The following is a 15,708-nucleotide window of genomic DNA, read 5'->3' on the forward strand; positions in this document are numbered from 1 at the left end:
GCAGAGGTAGCTTAACTGTTCAAAGCACAGCACTGAAAATGCTCCAAAGGAGGTTAAAGTCCTTCCCTCAGCAGCCGATTTGGTCCTAGTCCCAGCTTTAACTAGCTCGAAAATGCCACATGCCAGTCAACTAGCAAACCAGTGAAGTCAAAGGCCTACCAATTTCCCTGAAGAAGGAAGTTAGCTAAGGTCCAAAGTATCAGGAGAAAGTACCTCCCATGACACTAAGTTTTATTCACCACGTCTGCAGTGCTAAACATTGGACAATTAGGGTAACCTAGATCCAGTAAAGAGCAGCAAAGGAAGTAAAGCACGTGCCAGCCACCGCGGTTATACGTGCTCCCTAAAGTTAAAGTTTTACGGTTAAAAGGGTGGTTAGGAGCCCCTAATAATTGGTCGCAGCCTACAGATAGCTGTAGAAAGCTCACCTGTAAAGAAACCATCTGGCCAACTTTTATTATCTGACCCCACGAAAATCAAGTAGTAAACCAGGGTTAGATATCCTGCTATACTTGAAAATTAACAACCTAAAGCACCAGAGGACTACAAGCCCGAAGCTTAAAACTCAAAGGACTTGGCGGTTTTCCATATCTACCTGGAGGAGCTTGCCATCGAATCGATAATCCACGATAAACCTCACCAGTTTTTGCAAAATTTCAGCCTGTATACCATCGTCGTAAGTCTACTTTTCGAGAAAGAAGGCCCAAGGGAACTTCCCCAAGACGTCAGATCAAGGTGCAGCTTATAAGCTGGGGATAGGTGAGCTACAATGTTAAAACAGCCGTGAAGAAGAGGATGAAATTCTTTTTTGAAATCGGATTCAGTAGTAAGGCCCAAAAGAAAATGGGGCTGAACCTTAGCTCTGGAATGCGTACACATCGCCCGTCACTCTCGCCCAACTGCAGAGCTGCAGCAAGGGGAGAAAAGTCGTAACATAGTAGGTGTACCGGAAGGTGCCCCTGGAAAACGCTTCTATAGTTGAACTACAACAAGAGCTTTTCACGCTCTAAGTCTAAGTTAAAATCTTAGTAGAGGCAAAGCTTTGAAGGCCCAAGAGAAGGGCATCTGGTCTTGTAAATCAGAAGAGAGGGTTAAAGTCCCTCTCAAGGCTAGTATAGTTACATCCCATCAGAACTCCCATCCCCCTCCTCCTAGCCTGTATTGTATTACCTCTTTCCCATTCGGGGGGGGGGGGAAATTCCTCCACTATATATAACGAATCTAACTGCTAACAGCAAACCCTGCAGGAGATAATTTAAGTTCTAGAATAATAGCTTTGGGAGTTATTAGCATAGGTGAAACCCCTATTCTCCTGAATTAAAGAAGCGGGGATCGAACCCGCAGCCAAGAAATCAAAATTCTTCGTTTTCCCTATTAAACTACTCCTTAGAGTCTTCGCTTGGGTGGTAGCTAAATGAAAAGGCACTTGGCCGTTAACCAAGAGATAGCAGGATAAAAACCTGCTCACCCAGAGCTGAGATAGCAAAGTGGTCAATGCATTAGACTTAGGATCTAATACCAAAGGTTCAACCCCTTTTCTCAGCTGTAGTTTCTAAGCCTTTAACTTAGATCCCCTGCTTGCAAAGCAGGAATTTTTATTAAACTAAAACCACAAGAACTTAAGTTAATCAAACTGAAAGCCTTCAAAGCTTTTTATAAGAATGAAACCTTCTTAGTTCTTGGGCTTTATAGTGTAAATAACATTAAGGATTGCAAATCCTTAGATGCGGTCAACAGTCGCTAAAGCTTCAAGACAATCTGAATTGCACAGATATCTACTCCGCGTAAAAGAGGGGCTTACTAATTAGCTATGTCTTGCCTTTGTTTATTATCTATATATAGCATATGATAGTAGAGTAAGCTAACTGAAAAGCTTTTAGGCTCATACCCTAACAATGGAAGGATAAAGACCTCCCTCTACTTTTAGAAACCACTGGATTTTAACCAGTAATCTTGGCCTGACAACCCAAAGTTATAATTTAACTAGGCTTCTTTGGTAGGGTGGCTGAAGATAAGCGATGGATTGTAAATCCACAAATGAGGGTTAGATTCCCTTCCATACCATTAAAAACTACTTTATGAGTACATCAGTATACTTGACTTCCAATCAAGTGGTCTTAGTGAGAGCCTAAGATAAAGTAGCTAAAATAGCAAAGCAGTTAATGCAGAAGGCCTAAGACCTTCCTATCAGGGGTTCAAATCCCCTTTTTAGCTCATGACCTTCATATTTGAAACTCTGAGTCTTCTCTCCTTTTTAATCCCCGTTCTTCTGGCTGTAGCTTTTCTAACCTTGGTAGAACGAAAGGTCTTGGGATACATGCAGTTTCGAAAGGGCCCGAAAGTTGTTGGGCCTTACGGCTTGCTTCAGCCATTTGCTGATGGCCTCAAGCTATTTATCAAGGAAACCTTAAAGCCCTCAAGAGCCTCTCCTTATCTCTTTTTTATTGCACCATTTTTTTTCCTCACCCTAGCCTTACTTTTGTGAAAATTTATGCCAGTGGGAACTCCAACTGTGGACCTTCAGCTCTCACTACTCTTAGTGCTTGGAATTTCTAGTCTTTCTGTCTATGCCATTCTAGGTTCTGGCTGAGCCTCAAATTCAAAGTATTCTCTACTCGGTGCCATTCGAGCCGTAGCCCAAACCATCTCTTATGAAATAAGTCTAGCTCTCATCCTTTTATCTCTAGTAGTCATCTCTAGTAGTTTCAGCTTAACATATATAGTGAAAGTCCAACAATACTCTTGATTCTCTTTCTCTTGCCTACCACTATTTTACATATGATTTGTTTCCACCTTAGCGGAAACAAACCGAGCCCCATTTGATCTGACAGAAGGGGAGTCAGAACTAGTGTCGGGATATAATGTCGAGTACGCTGGGGGACCATTTGCCCTATTTTTCATAGCCGAATATGCAAAAATTATTCTTATGAATCTTTTCTCTGTAGTCCTCTTCCTTGGTGGGCCGTCCCCATTTAAATCTTTATTTCCCCTAAACATGCTGACCATAGGAGGAAAGACTACCCTTTTAGTATTCTTATTTTTGTGAGTACGCGCTGCTTACCCTCGATTCCGATATGACCAGCTAATGTTCCTCACCTGAAAGAGTTACCTTCCATTTGCTATAGGTGCCCTCTGCGTCACTATTTCTATGGTCGAAATCTTTAACATATCTTTGTCTTTATTTTAGAGCTTGCTCCTAAAAGAAAAGGTGTCTAGCTGATAATTAGATTATTAAGGGTTAAATTCCCTTCAAGCTCTCATGCACCGCCTCACCTCAACTTTTTTATTTCTCACAGTTATTTTAGGAACCGCAATTGTAGCCTCTTCTGAAAAATGATTTATTATATGGGTTGGCTTAGAGTTGAGAACTTTAGCCATTATTCCAATATTATGCTCAGGTTTTACCCCACGTTCAGTCGAGGCTTCCATAAAGTATTTCCTTGTCCAGGCTTTAAGAGCAGCTCTCCTACTGAAAAGAGCTCTTGTCCAGGCATGGCTGACCGGATCGTGATCAACTTCTATTCCCCTAAATTTAACCAGACAGATCTCCCTCTCAATTGCACTAGCATTTAAGATAGGCCTTGCACCTTGTCACTTTTGGTTCCCAGACGTCCTTCAAGGCCTTCCACTAGTCCAAGGCCTCCTTATATCCACTTGGCAAAAGATAGCTCCATTGATTATACTATTCTCATTTTCAAAACTAGTATTTTCTAAGATAGTTATTGCACTAGGACTATTTTCAGTTCTAGTTGGAGGTTGAGGAGGGCTGAACCAAACCCAAATGCGAAAGATCTTAGCTTTTTCCTCAATAGCCCACATGGGTTGAATATCTTTGACCTCAGTTTACTACAGGGAAGCAGCCTTCGTTATGTTGGCTCTCTACCTTATTATAAAAACTGCTATCTTTTTAACCGCCAAATTTTTAGGGGTACTAACATTGGGTCACTTAAAAGTAATCTCTCAACTTTCTCCTTTAAGTACAGTGATCTTGGTGCTAATAGTTCTGTCCTTAGGTGGCCTCCCCCCACTTACAGGTTTCATGGTTAAGTTCATTTCCCTTTATCATTTAGTTTCTAAAAAATTTCTCATATTTTCAGTATTACTAATTATTGGAAGACTATTGAGGTTATTCTTTTATCTTCGAATAACTTTTAATGTAGCCCTCATATTATTTCCCCACCACATTTTGGCCCTTTCTTCCTGACGAAAATGTTCTCCTGATTCTTCCCTCAGAGTAAAAACGTGACTCGTTTCCACCTTATTTATTGTCAGAACAGCCACAATCCCTTTATCTCTTTCTCTATATATGATTCTATAAGAGTTTTACTCAAACGGTTTACCCTGAATCTAATCTTTCCAACCTTTCTTGAGAGAAAACATTCCTCCATAGTAGTAGAATAATTTGAACCTTTATCGACCCAAGTATAAGTATCGTAAGAGAAAATTGAAATAACTTTTAAAATTAATACCCAAATAAGGAAAGATTAATACTTTTACCTTGTGTATAATGGATTAACTAGATTAAAGAGAAAATCCTTTTTTCCCGAAGCCAGACGAGCTAACCCCTGCCTCTTTTTAGAAGAATATCCCCACTGTTGCAATAGTGGAGAAAGAGCAAGGGTTAGATGTTATATGCTAACCGCGCCTGGCGATAGCTGGTTCGCCGAGAAATTGGTCTTAGCCAAGCTCTCAAGGAGAAACGCAAAGATTGTTGCTTATGCATAAACAAACCCTTCAAGTTTCCGCCCAGAAGAGTCAAAGGGGTAGGGATTAGCCTGTCCCTTAAAACGGAAAACTCCGACCACTCTAGAAAAAGACAATAAATTCCTGGAAATGGAATCATAGCAAAATAGGCCCAGAAGCAGCCACTTCAGTAGAAAGCGTTAAAGCTCAACTATCTAAGAACCAAAAAATTCTTGCTCCAAGCTCACCTGATTCTGAGTATCGTTATCGGCGTCTTTTCTTTTCAAAAACAATCATGTTAATATGAGTAAGTTTTTCTTATTTGAGATTTTAGACAACAATTACCATGGAACAAAAAAATGACATTCCTATAAAAAATATTTTTTACACCGTCTTTCAACTCAGAAAAGATCTTTTCACTAAACCAGAGATAAGAAGGAACTCGGCAAAGACGAGCTTCGCCTGTTTACCAAAAACATCGCTCTTCGACCCCCAAGCATGAAGAGTCCTGCCTGCCCAGTGACTGAAAAGTTAAACGGCCGCGGTATCTTGACCGTGCGAAGGTAGCATAATTATTTGTCTCCTAAATAGAGACTGGCATGAATGGCAAGACGGGGCTCTACTGTCTCCTTATCTCCCACCTGAAATTCACATCTTTGTGAAGAGGCAAAGATAAAATCGCTAGACGAGAAGACCCTATCGAGCTTAAACTAAAGCAGAAGCTTAAATTCCCCTCACCATTCATCTAATCAAATTCACTTAATGAAGAACTGAGAAATCGTTTTTTGTGGGAGTTTTAGTTGGGGCAACTGCGGAGAAGAAAATCCTCCGCTATCATCTAAGCTTTTAGGAAAACTACCCTAAAGCAAGAACAGCAAGTGATCCACCCTGGTGATCAAAGGAACAAGTTACCGTAGGGATAACAGCGTAATCTTTTTCGAGAGTTCATATTGACAAAAAGGTTTGCGACCTCGATGTTGGATCGGGACATCCTAATAGTGCAGAAGCTTTTAAGGGTTGGTCTGTTCGACCATTAAAGTCCTACGTGATCTGAGTTCAGACCGGCGAGAGCCAGGTCAGTTTCTATCTGCGACTTCTCTCTCTTAGTACGAAAGGACCAGAGAGAGGGTGCCAATACTATCTGTAAGCACCTGAATTAAAAACATGCACCTAAGACGATGATTGTTTTCAACTAACCATAAGGATATCGGTACTCTTTATCTAATCTTCGGAGCCTGAGCCGGAATGGTCGGAACCGCCATGAGAGTAATTATCCGAGCTGAGTTAGCTCAGCCAGGATCTCTCCTAAAAGATGACCAAATCTATAACGTAGTGGTAACCGCCCACGCCCTAGTAATGATCTTTTTTATGGTCATGCCAATAATGATTGGTGGGTTTGGAAACTGGCTAATCCCACTGATGATAGGGGCACCAGATATGGCTTTTCCCCGAATGAACAAAATGAGCTTCTGGCTAGTGCCCCCTTCCTTTATTTTACTTCTAGCTTCCGCCGGAGTAGAGAGAGGAGCAGGTACGGGGTGAACCATTTACCCTCCACTTTCTAGGAACATTGCCCACGCCGGTGGGTCCGTGGATTTGGCTATTTTTTCTCTCCACTTAGCTGGTGCTTCCTCAATCCTTGCTTCTATTAATTTTATTACTACTATTATCAAAATGCGCACTCCTGGAATGTCTTTTGATCGCTTACCTCTGTTTGTGTGATCAGTCTTTATCACCGCCTTTCTACTCTTACTTTCCCTCCCGGTACTAGCCGGAGCAATCACAATGCTCTTAACTGATCGAAAAATTAACACTACCTTTTTTGACCCTGCAGGAGGTGGAGACCCCATTCTGTTTCAACACCTATTTTGATTCTTTGGTCACCCAGAAGTTTACATCCTTATTCTTCCAGGATTTGGGATGATTTCTCATGTAATTGCCCACTATTCAGGAAAGCGAGAGCCATTCGGCTATCTAGGAATGGTTTATGCCATGATCGCTATTGGAATACTTGGTTTCTTAGTATGAGCTCACCATATGTTTACAGTAGGAATGGACGTTGACACCCGAGCTTACTTTACTGCCGCAACAATGATCATTGCCGTCCCTACTGGAATCAAGGTATTTAGTTGAATGGCAACTCTTCAGGGATCAAACCTTCAGTGAGAAACCCCACTCCTGTGGGCACTAGGGTTTGTATTCCTTTTTACCTTGGGTGGATTAACGGGGATTGTTCTTGCCAATTCATCTATAGACGTTGTACTCCATGATACTTATTATGTAGTTGCTCACTTCCATTACGTACTTTCTATGGGGGCGGTATTTGCCATTTTTGCTGGTTTTACCCACTGGTTCCCTTTATTCTCTGGCTACAGTCTCCACCCCCTATGAGGGAAGGCTCACTTCTTTATCATGTTTGTAGGGGTTAACTTAACATTCTTTCCTCAACATTTCTTAGGTCTGGCTGGGATGCCGCGACGATACTCTGATTACCCCGACGCCTATACACTTTGAAATACTATTTCTTCTATAGGGTCTACCATTTCTCTAGTAGCCATGCTTTTCTTCCTATTTCTAATCTGGGAAGCTTTTGCCTCAGAACGAGAGACAGTTTCCCCAGAATTTTCGACGGCTTCACTCGAATGACAATATTCTTCTTTTCCTCCTTCTCACCATACTTTTGACGAGACCCCATCAACCGTTATAATTATAAAGTAGTTTAGTTCGAGAATTAGTCTAGCAAAGACACTTGATTTCGGCTCAGGAAACCTTGGTTTGAATCCAAGATTCTCAGCATCGCCCTATTAATAATTATACTCTCAATCTTCTATCTTGGCCTTCTAGGAGTTTTGCTCAACCGACTTCACTTCCTTTCAATCCTTCTATGCCTAGAACTTTTGCTAGTATCCCTATTCCTCGGAGTAGCAACTTGAAAAACAAAACTACTACTTCTCCAAAAATCCACATTCAAACTTTTGCTTCTAACCTTGTCTGCTTGCGAGGCCAGCCTGGGTCTATCCTTAATGGTCGCTCTCTCACGGACCCACTCCTCGAATTTAGTAGCTAAACTTAACCTCTTACAACATTAATGGCAACTTGAGCACAATTTGGCCTGCAAGATGCATCCTCCCCCCTTATGGAGGAACTAACCTACTTTCACGATTATGCCCTAATCGTTCTTACCCTAATTACAATCCTAGTTTTCTATGGCCTTGCCTCTCTTCTGATTTCCTCCAGAACCAACCGATTCTTCCTAGAAGGGCAAGAATTGGAGACAATCTGGACCGTTATTCCCGCTATTATTTTAGTCTTTATAGCATTGCCCTCACTTCAACTCCTTTACTTGATGGATGAGGTGAAAGACCCATTCTTAACTATTAAGGCAATTGGCCATCAATGATATTGAAGATATGAGTATACAGACTATAAAGATCTGGAGTTTGACTCTTACATGATCCCAACCAGAGACGTTTCTCTAGGAAACCCACGACTTCTAGAAGTCGACAACCGACTAATTCTTCCTATGCACAATCCAATCCGAGTACTAGTATCTTCAGCCGATGTTCTTCACTCCTGGGCTATCCCTTCCCTAGGAGTGAAGATGGACGCAGTTCCTGGGCGACTTAACCAGACAACATTTTTTGCTTCTCGGGCAGGCCTATTTTATGGTCAATGCTCAGAGATTTGCGGGGCAAATCACAGATTTATGCCCATAGTTATCGAATCTGTTCCCTTCTCTACTTTTGAAAACTGGGTCGCCCAATATCTTGAAGAATAGCCTTAATTAGCTTACTAAAAGCTTTAAACTCTTAATTTAAAAGAAAGTAGTTAAACTCTACTATTAAGGAGTGCCACAACTAGATTTTTCATGATGACTAGTCAATTTTGCATTAATATGAACAGCAGTAACAATCACTTTTGTTATAATCTCCAACAATGTTACCTCAAGAAAGAATTCAACCCCTTCTAACGGAAATGAGAGGATTCAAAAGAAAACCACAGAGTGACAATAGATGGTCTTAACCCCAAGAATTTTTGGTCAATTTTTCCCTGATACCTTCTTACTAATCCCCATGAAAGCATTCTCAATGGTATTCGCCCTTTCTTGACTTATCTTCATTTTCCCAACAAATTGAGCTCTTTCACGATTTCAAGCTATCTGATTGGGTTTTCAGGAAGCCGTTCTAGAGATGTTGTTTCAAAAAACCAGACAAAACACTGCTCCATGAGCCGGATTAATAACAAGCGTATTCATAGTCATACTTTCCATCAAAGTATTAGGATTATTTCCTTATGCCTTCACCTCAACCAGTCATATTTCTCTAACCTACAGTTTAGGATTTCCCTTATGAATGTCAGTTAAAATTCTTGGATTCTACCTTGCATTCAAAAGGCGGTTGAGCCATTTAGTCCCGCAAGGAACCCCAAGAGCCTTAATTCCCATTATGGTATGAATTGAGACAATAAGTTTATTTGCCCAACCAATCGCACTGGGCCTTCGACTTGCCGCCAATCTCACAGCGGGGCATCTCCTGATTTTCCTCCTTTCCACGGCCACATGGCTACTAGCAAGAAACCCCTTCATTAGCCTTCCCATTTTCGTTATCCTTGCTCTACTTTTCGTCCTGGAGATAGGTGTAGCTTGCATCCAAGCCTACGTATTTACAGCCCTTGTTCACTTTTACCTCCAACAGAACATATAAGATATGGCTCATCAACACCCTTATCACTTGGTAGACCAGAGTCCCTGACCCCTAACCGGGGCTATAAGCGGCTTAATGATGACTTCTGGATTAGTCCTATGGTTTCACACTCAAAGAACCTCCTTACTCTTCATTGGATTTATTCTCCTAATAACCACAATGATCAAATGATGGCGAGACGTCGTCCGAGAAGCAACATTTCAAGGTAGACACACAGCCATTGTAGAGAAAGGATTACGTTACGGTATGATCTTATTCATTACCTCGGAAGTCTGCTTCTTCTTTGCATTTTTTTGAGCTTTCTTTCACAGCAGCCTAGCCCCTTCTGTCGAGATTGGAGTTACCTGACCCCCCACGGGAATTAGTCCATTAAACCCTTTTCTTGTTCCCCTCTTAAACACGGCCGTTCTCTTATCTTCCGGAGTAACCATAACTTGAGCTCACCACAGAATCTTAGCAGGAAACCGGACGGAGTCGATTCAAGCTCTATTTCTAACTATCCTGCTTGGTATTTACTTCACTGCATTACAGGCTTGAGAATACCTAGACGCTCCTTTTACAATAGCTGATAGAGTGTACGGCTCCACCTTCTTTGTTGCCACTGGCTTTCACGGTCTTCACGTAATCATTGGGACCACATTCTTACTAGTTTGTTTCTTTCGACTTGTTAATTTCCATTTTTCAGCTCATCATCACTTTGGTTTCGAAGCTGCCGCATGATACTGACACTTTGTAGACGTTGTCTGACTGTTCTTGTACGTATGTATCTACTGGTGAGGATCCTAAGAGAAGGGAGGAATTAAACCTCCATCCAACGGTTTCAAGCCGAACGCATTTCTTTCTGCCACTTCTCCTCTTATATATAAAAAATGACAGCAATGACTTTTCTGATAATTTTAACTATAGTTATATCTTCTATTTTTGCTGCTGCTGCGCACATCTTACCAGCACGCATACCAGATAAAGACAAGACATCTCCTTACGAGTGTGGCTTTGACCCTATAAAATCTGCCCGCCTTCCATTTTCATTTCGATTCTTTTTGGTTGCTATACTATTTTTGCTCTTTGATCTAGAAATAGCCTTATTATTTCCATTACCTGCGGCCCTCACCATCTCTGACCCAAGGACTTTCTTAGTTGTCTCAGCTACCTTTATGACTATCCTCACATTAGGCCTAGTTTTTGAATGAGTTAAAGGCGGCCTAGAATGAGCAGAATAAGCCCATATAGAAATGATAACTCTTATTTTAACTTCCACTGCCATTGCTATCACTACATTTATCCTTCCCCGGCAGAACATATGAGGAGCTACAATTTCTCAATCAACCATTCTTGCTCTAATGGCAACATATATAGTTTCCAACCATTGGACTTCTACCTGGCATAACCTATCTTGGGGCCTCGCCATTGATTCGCTGTCAGCCCCCTTGATTTTATTGAGGTGTTGGCTTGCTCCCTTGTCTATTCTAGCAAGAATAAAACACCTGCAATCTTCCTCTGACCTAGAACAACGTACATTTATTTCTCTAGTGGTAATTATTACAACAGCACTTATTGTTACCTTTTCTTCCTTAGAACTAATTCTATTTTATATTGCCTTTGAAACTACTTTGATCCCTACCCTTATCATAATTACCCGATGGGGTGCTCAGATGGAACGATTCCAGGCTGGACTTTACTTCATGTTTTACACCTTATTTGGCTCTCTCCCATTGTTAATCAGACTTATAGCTATCTACTTTTCTAGCTTATCTCTCTCCATCCCAAAAACGGAGCTATCATGGCTTCCCCAAAACAGGATAGCCAGACTTTCTATTTGATGGACTCTCTCAATAGTAGCCTTTCTAGTCAAGATGCCTGTTTACGGGTTTCATCTGTGGCTACCCAAGGCCCACGTAGAGGCTCCCGTAGCTGGCTCTATGATCCTAGCCGCCATTCTTCTAAAGTTAGGGGGCTATGGCTTGCTTCGCGTTGTAAATCTTTTTTCGGTCACGACCCTAGCCTTTACCTCTACTATCCTGGTGGTACTTTGCTCATGGGGGGCCCTAGTAACCAGAATCATATGTACCCGACAGACAGACCTGAAGGCTTTAATTGCTTACTCATCTGTAGGTCATATGAGAATAGTAGCGGCAGGAATATTCACCCAGACTACCTGAGGATTTAATGGCGCTCTGATGCTAATGATTGCTCATGGTCTAGTATCTTCTGCCCTATTTGCTCTTGCCAAAACCGCCTATGAACGTACAAGGACCCGAACCCTAGCAATAACTCGAGGGTTCAAGCTGTTACTTCCTCTTAGAGCCCTATGGTGACTTCTTATGTGTGCAGCAAATCTAGGCCTCCCCCCTTCTCCTAACCTCATTGGAGAGATTTTGATTTTATCTTCACTAATTTCTTGATCTATCTGATTGTTCCCCATAGTAGGGTTTGCTACAGTATTTGGGGCAATTTACTCGCTGCTAGTTTTTCAACTTTCCCAGCAAGGAACCCCTCCGCTCTCTATCAAAAACCTTCCTCTATCTTTTACTCGAGAACATTTATTAGCCTCATTACATCTCATCCCCCTAATCTTAATAATCCTTAACCCTTTATCCTCACTTATAATCTGACTAAGGTAGTTTAGAAAAACGTCAGCCTGTGGCACTGAAAACGCCAGTTAGAATCTGGCCTTAAGTCCGAGGCTTATAGGTTTGTCTGGGTCCTGCTAAGTCTACAGACCTGCGGTTCAAGTCCGTTGAAGCCTCGATGGTTATAACCTCGCCCTCTATTCTAGCGACTATAATTCTGGGTTCTATGCTAGTATTGGCCATAAGAACCTTTATTTTCTCAAAGTCACTCACATCTCCCTATACACCCCTAAAAACTTCTAACAGGGCCTTTTCGGGTCTCTCTCAAACCTATCGAGACAGATCAACAATTACTAAGTTTAGAACCGGACCACTTGCGATAAAAGTACTGAAGGTGACTGCCTTGATATCTCTAATTTCTTTAATAATCTTTACCACTAGAGATTTTCAACAGTTTAACATCACATTCTCTTTGTGGTTAAAAAACACACCTACCACCATTTCCCTAAAAATGCTCTATGACCAATACTCGATCATATTTATTACCGTAGCTCTCCTCGTAACTTGATCAATTATGGAATTCTCTTTCTATTATATGAGAGAAGACCCCTTCGAATCCCACTTTTACCGACTACTAATAATATTCTTACTTAAAATGCTCATTCTTACCTCATCTAACAGATTTTTCCTAATATTCCTTGGCTGAGAGGGAGTCGGATTTCTCTCTTTCCTCCTAATTAGATGGTGGCTAACCCGGAAAGACGCCAGGAGTTCTGCTCTCCAAGCAGTTATATACAAACGCGTAGGAGATATTGGCTTAATTACCTTTATGTCTCTAGCAATTCTCCTGTTTAAATCTTGAAACCTCACCGAAATTCTGAGATCGGGGTTAGTTCAGGCCCATTACACCCCCTTCCTTTTATTCGGTTTGATTCTAGCGGCAGCAGGCAAGTCTGCTCAATTTGGCCTGCACCCGTGGCTACCCGCAGCCATGGAAGGCCCAACACCAGTTTCTGCGCTACTTCACAGCTCAACCATGGTAGTTGCAGGAGTCTTTCTCCTTATACGCACAGCTCCCTTATTTGAAGGGCAGAAGTTTTTTCAAACGACTGTACTAATTCTTGGTGGGCTGACTGCAATTTTTGCAGCTACTACAGCCGTAGCTCAACACGACATTAAGAAGATAATCGCCTACTCAACCACCAGACAACTAGGTCTTATGGTTTCTGCAGTAGGCCTAGGCCAACCACTTTTGGCCTTTTTCCATATTTGCACTCATGCCTTTTTCAAGGCTATGCTATTCATGTGCTCAGGAAGAGTGATTCACAGGCTCGGAGATCAGCAGGATCTCCGAAAGATGAGTGGCTTGAGAAAGCTTCTTCCAGTCACTTCTTCTTGCCTAGTCCTCGGAAGACTAGCATTAATGGGCACCCCGTTTCTAGCCGGATTCTACTCAAAGGACCTAATTCTTGAAGCTGCTAGAGCCGGCTTCCTAAATACTCTGGGATTAATTCTTAGATTGGCAGCAACACTACTTACTGCAGCCTACAGATTCCGAATAATCTACTTCTGTTTACTCTCTGAGCCCTCAATAAGCCCTCTGTCCCCAATAGGAGAAGAGAACTCAAATCTCACGAAAGCTCTTCTACGTCTTTCCATAGGTACCATACTCTCTGGCTGATTTTTTTCCTCCTTTTTATTCATTCTTCCTTCTTTCAAAGTGCCCCCCTTCAGCAAGATTCTCCCTCTCTTAGTTACAGTAGTTGGCACTTTTCTTCTTATTGCCCTCTTAGTATTTCTCTCTTCTACTCTCCTTTCCAAAAATCTCCACACAGCCTTTACCATGCAGTGGTTCTACAGAGACATTGCGCACTCCGTCCTTACTGCCTCCTCTTTCTTTTCCTCCCTACTTTTATCGACTCGAACTTTAGATCGTGGGTGACAAGAAAGCGCAGGTCCACAAGGAGTGGCCAGAACTGCCACATCCTTAACCAAGATTAACCAATCAAGACAAACAGGTCTCATAAAGAACTACATACTTTCTTCCCTATTCTTGATCCTACTCTTGCTTGTATTGTCCTGGATCTCGTCATAACCTTAACACTAAAGTGCCCGAATAATTCTACTTTCTATCCCTCGAGAAATTATCAAAGCCCCCACCAAAGCAACCAAAAGAACAAAGACTCCAATAACCACAAGAGCCCCACCGAAGTCATAGAAGGACCTTCTACCCAGTAAAACTTCCCCTCTACACATTCCCCCATGAGGGAAATGCCCATCTTCCAAATTATCAAAAGAAATAAACACTCAAGAGCATAGAAGGAAGGACAATCTAACTACTTCTCTTAAGTTTCTAACCTGCGGGAAACGCTCAGCCGAGATAGCACTGGAGTAGGCAAAAACAACCAACATTCCTCCCATGTAAACTATCAGCAAAGTTAATGCAAGAAAAGAAGCTCCAAGAAGTCTCAGCACCACACAACCAGATACAGATACTAAAACCAACCCCAGAGCTGAATAATAAGGAGACAACCTATAGAATACTAACACTCTTCCTATCAACATAAGTACCAAAGAAAAATACATTACCATTAGCTATATATAAAGAATATGGCAGGTCCATTACGAAAGGAACATCCAATCTTTCGAATACTCAAAGGAGCTTTAGTTGATCTCCCACTTCCCTCTAACCTTTCAATTTGATGGAAATTTGGGTCCCTCTTAGGCCTTTGCTTGATAATTCAAATATTAACTGGTCTCTTTTTAGCTATGCACTACACCGCAGACGTAACACTTGCATTTTCATCAGTTAGACATATTTGTCGAGACGTTAAATATGGCTGGCTGCTCCGAAAAGTTCATGCCAACGGCGCCTCACTATTTTTCATCTGCATGTATTGCCATATCGGTCGCGGGCTATATTACGGATCTTACAACAAGATGGAAACTTGGAAAATTGGAGTCATTCTATTCTTAGTTACTATTTTGACCGCTTTCATGGGCTATGTACTAGTCTGAGGACAAATGTCCTTCTGAGCCGCCACAGTAATCACAAATCTTGTTTCTGCTATTCCCTACATAGGAACTACACTTGTCCAGTGATTATGGGGTGGATTCTCAGTAGATAACGCCACGCTCACCCGGTTTTTCGCCTTCCACTTTCTATTTCCATTCATTATAGTTGCTCTATCCGTCATTCATCTTCTGTTCCTTCATAACAGAGGGGCCAAAAATCCCGTCGGATTGAAAAGCAAATACGACAAGTCTCCTTTCCACATTTACTATACCACAAAGGACACTGTAGGATTCGTGGCCCTAATCGCCGGGCTACTAGCACTAGCTCTTCTCTTTCCTGGGGCCCTAACAGACCCAGAAAATTTCATTCCCGCCAACCCCCTAGTCACACCTCCACACATCCAACCAGAGTGATACTTTCTTTTTGCTTACGCAATTCTTCGATCTATTCCCAACAAGCTAGGAGGAGTAATAGCTCTAGTAGCCGCCATACTAGTCCTTTTCCTCATGCCATTCTTACATACATCCAAGAAAGAATCTAAATCATTTCGACCACTCTCCCAGGCCGCCTTCTGGACATTAGTCGCAACCTTTCTTATTTTGACTTGGATAGGCAGACAACCAGTAGAATATCCCTTTGTCTTACTCGGTCAAATTGCCTCAGCTACTTATTTTGCCATGTTCACCCTAATTTTCCCCTTGATATCTACCCTAGAAAAAAAGATTATTTTCTCCTA

General features: G+C 41.8%; 13 protein-coding genes and 24 non-coding genes across 37 annotated transcripts, besides 1 other annotated feature; 31 read left to right on the forward strand and 6 right to left on the reverse strand. All coding sequences in view use genetic code 9, as the record gives it.

The window, feature by feature from the left end:
• On the forward strand, positions 1-73 carry BZJ49_gt01. The gene has a single exon. It is a non-coding gene; the product is annotated as a tRNA-Phe (tRNA).
• BZJ49_gr02 lies at positions 74-968 on the forward strand. Its single transcript has one exon. It is a non-coding gene; the product is annotated as a 12S ribosomal RNA (ribosomal RNA).
• Positions 969-1,037, forward strand: BZJ49_gt02. Its single transcript has one exon. It is a non-coding gene; the product is annotated as a tRNA-Glu (tRNA).
• A 2-nt stretch (positions 1,038-1,039) lies between these two features.
• On the forward strand, positions 1,040-1,111 carry BZJ49_gt03. Its single transcript has one exon. It is a non-coding gene; the product is annotated as a tRNA-Thr (tRNA).
• Positions 1,112-1,244: a D loop (control region).
• Positions 1,245-1,316, forward strand: BZJ49_gt04. The gene has a single exon. It is a non-coding gene; the product is annotated as a tRNA-Pro (tRNA).
• A 1-nt stretch (position 1,317) lies between these two features.
• Positions 1,318-1,389, reverse strand: BZJ49_gt05. Its single transcript has one exon. It is a non-coding gene; the product is annotated as a tRNA-Gln (tRNA).
• Positions 1,390-1,400: 11 nt separating this feature from the next.
• On the forward strand, positions 1,401-1,472 carry BZJ49_gt06. Its single transcript has one exon. It is a non-coding gene; the product is annotated as a tRNA-Asn (tRNA).
• Position 1,473: 1 nt separating this feature from the next.
• BZJ49_gt07 lies at positions 1,474-1,545 on the forward strand. The gene has a single exon. It is a non-coding gene; the product is annotated as a tRNA-Leu (tRNA).
• BZJ49_gt08 lies at positions 1,545-1,613 on the reverse strand. The gene has a single exon. It is a non-coding gene; the product is annotated as a tRNA-Ala (tRNA).
• On the forward strand, positions 1,614-1,682 carry BZJ49_gt09. The gene has a single exon. It is a non-coding gene; the product is annotated as a tRNA-Trp (tRNA).
• On the forward strand, positions 1,683-1,749 carry BZJ49_gt10. The gene has a single exon. It is a non-coding gene; the product is annotated as a tRNA-Cys (tRNA).
• Positions 1,749-1,818, reverse strand: BZJ49_gt11. The gene has a single exon. It is a non-coding gene; the product is annotated as a tRNA-Val (tRNA).
• Positions 1,819-1,850: 32 nt separating this feature from the next.
• BZJ49_gt12 lies at positions 1,851-1,923 on the forward strand. Its single transcript has one exon. It is a non-coding gene; the product is annotated as a tRNA-Met (tRNA).
• Position 1,924: 1 nt separating this feature from the next.
• Positions 1,925-1,993, reverse strand: BZJ49_gt13. The gene has a single exon. It is a non-coding gene; the product is annotated as a tRNA-Asp (tRNA).
• Positions 1,994-1,995: 2 nt separating this feature from the next.
• BZJ49_gt14 lies at positions 1,996-2,064 on the forward strand. Its single transcript has one exon. It is a non-coding gene; the product is annotated as a tRNA-Tyr (tRNA).
• Positions 2,065-2,073: 9 nt separating this feature from the next.
• Positions 2,074-2,141, forward strand: BZJ49_gt15. The gene has a single exon. It is a non-coding gene; the product is annotated as a tRNA-Gly (tRNA).
• On the forward strand, positions 2,142-2,214 carry BZJ49_gt16. Its single transcript has one exon. It is a non-coding gene; the product is annotated as a tRNA-Leu (tRNA).
• Position 2,215: 1 nt separating this feature from the next.
• Positions 2,216-3,187, forward strand: BZJ49_gp13 (NADH dehydrogenase subunit 1). The gene has a single exon. It carries the CDS (start codon positions 2,216-2,218, stop codon positions 3,185-3,187), a length of 972 nt encoding a protein of 323 aa, YP_009343942.1.
• Positions 3,187-3,258, forward strand: BZJ49_gt17. Its single transcript has one exon. It is a non-coding gene; the product is annotated as a tRNA-Ile (tRNA).
• Position 3,259: 1 nt separating this feature from the next.
• BZJ49_gp12 (NADH dehydrogenase subunit 2) lies at positions 3,260-4,318 on the forward strand. The gene has a single exon. The coding sequence runs from the start codon at positions 3,260-3,262 to the stop codon at positions 4,316-4,318; it is 1,059 nt and encodes a 352-aa protein (YP_009343943.1).
• Positions 4,319-5,847, forward strand: BZJ49_gr01. Its single transcript has one exon. It is a non-coding gene; the product is annotated as a 16S ribosomal RNA (ribosomal RNA).
• BZJ49_gp11 (cytochrome c oxidase subunit I) lies at positions 5,848-7,401 on the forward strand. Its single transcript has one exon. The coding sequence runs from the start codon at positions 5,848-5,850 to the stop codon at positions 7,399-7,401; it is 1,554 nt and encodes a 517-aa protein (YP_009343944.1).
• Positions 7,402-7,408: 7 nt separating this feature from the next.
• Positions 7,409-7,477, forward strand: BZJ49_gt18. Its single transcript has one exon. It is a non-coding gene; the product is annotated as a tRNA-Arg (tRNA).
• A 1-nt stretch (position 7,478) lies between these two features.
• On the forward strand, positions 7,479-7,772 carry BZJ49_gp10 (NADH dehydrogenase subunit 4L). The gene has a single exon. A coding segment is annotated over exon 1 (294 nt), but the record flags the coding sequence as incomplete, so codon positions are not given.
• BZJ49_gp09 (cytochrome c oxidase subunit II) lies at positions 7,772-8,461 on the forward strand. The gene has a single exon. The coding sequence runs from the start codon at positions 7,772-7,774 to the stop codon at positions 8,459-8,461; it is 690 nt and encodes a 229-aa protein (YP_009343946.1).
• BZJ49_gt19 lies at positions 8,462-8,531 on the forward strand. Its single transcript has one exon. It is a non-coding gene; the product is annotated as a tRNA-Lys (tRNA).
• BZJ49_gp08 (ATP synthase F0 subunit 8) lies at positions 8,532-8,696 on the forward strand. Its single transcript has one exon. The coding sequence runs from the start codon at positions 8,532-8,534 to the stop codon at positions 8,694-8,696; it is 165 nt and encodes a 54-aa protein (YP_009343947.1).
• Positions 8,697-9,386, forward strand: BZJ49_gp07 (ATP synthase F0 subunit 6). Its single transcript has one exon. It carries the CDS (start codon positions 8,697-8,699, stop codon positions 9,384-9,386), a length of 690 nt encoding a protein of 229 aa, YP_009343948.1.
• A 3-nt stretch (positions 9,387-9,389) lies between these two features.
• On the forward strand, positions 9,390-10,172 carry BZJ49_gp06 (cytochrome c oxidase subunit III). The gene has a single exon. The coding sequence runs from the start codon at positions 9,390-9,392 to the stop codon at positions 10,170-10,172; it is 783 nt and encodes a 260-aa protein (YP_009343949.1).
• On the reverse strand, positions 10,171-10,240 carry BZJ49_gt20. Its single transcript has one exon. It is a non-coding gene; the product is annotated as a tRNA-Ser (tRNA).
• A 15-nt stretch (positions 10,241-10,255) lies between these two features.
• BZJ49_gp05 (NADH dehydrogenase subunit 3) lies at positions 10,256-10,606 on the forward strand. The gene has a single exon. It carries the CDS (start codon positions 10,256-10,258, stop codon positions 10,604-10,606), a length of 351 nt encoding a protein of 116 aa, YP_009343950.1.
• A 12-nt stretch (positions 10,607-10,618) lies between these two features.
• On the forward strand, positions 10,619-11,996 carry BZJ49_gp04 (NADH dehydrogenase subunit 4). The gene has a single exon. A coding segment is annotated over exon 1 (1,378 nt).
• BZJ49_gt21 lies at positions 11,997-12,065 on the forward strand. The gene has a single exon. It is a non-coding gene; the product is annotated as a tRNA-His (tRNA).
• On the forward strand, positions 12,066-12,134 carry BZJ49_gt22. Its single transcript has one exon. It is a non-coding gene; the product is annotated as a tRNA-Ser (tRNA).
• Positions 12,135-14,051, forward strand: BZJ49_gp03 (NADH dehydrogenase subunit 5). The gene has a single exon. The coding sequence runs from the start codon at positions 12,135-12,137 to the stop codon at positions 14,049-14,051; it is 1,917 nt and encodes a 638-aa protein (YP_009343952.1).
• An 8-nt stretch (positions 14,052-14,059) lies between these two features.
• BZJ49_gp02 (NADH dehydrogenase subunit 6) lies at positions 14,060-14,548 on the reverse strand. The gene has a single exon. The coding sequence runs from the start codon at positions 14,546-14,548 to the stop codon at positions 14,060-14,062; it is 489 nt and encodes a 162-aa protein (YP_009343953.1).
• An 18-nt stretch (positions 14,549-14,566) lies between these two features.
• On the forward strand, positions 14,567-15,708 carry BZJ49_gp01 (cytochrome b). The gene has a single exon. A coding segment is annotated over exon 1 (1,142 nt).

This window comes from Diadema setosum, mitochondrion (assembly GCF_964275005.1).
Source record: "Diadema setosum mitochondrion, complete genome".
In the NCBI taxonomy this organism is placed as follows: domain Eukaryota; kingdom Metazoa; phylum Echinodermata; class Echinoidea; order Diadematoida; family Diadematidae; genus Diadema; species Diadema setosum.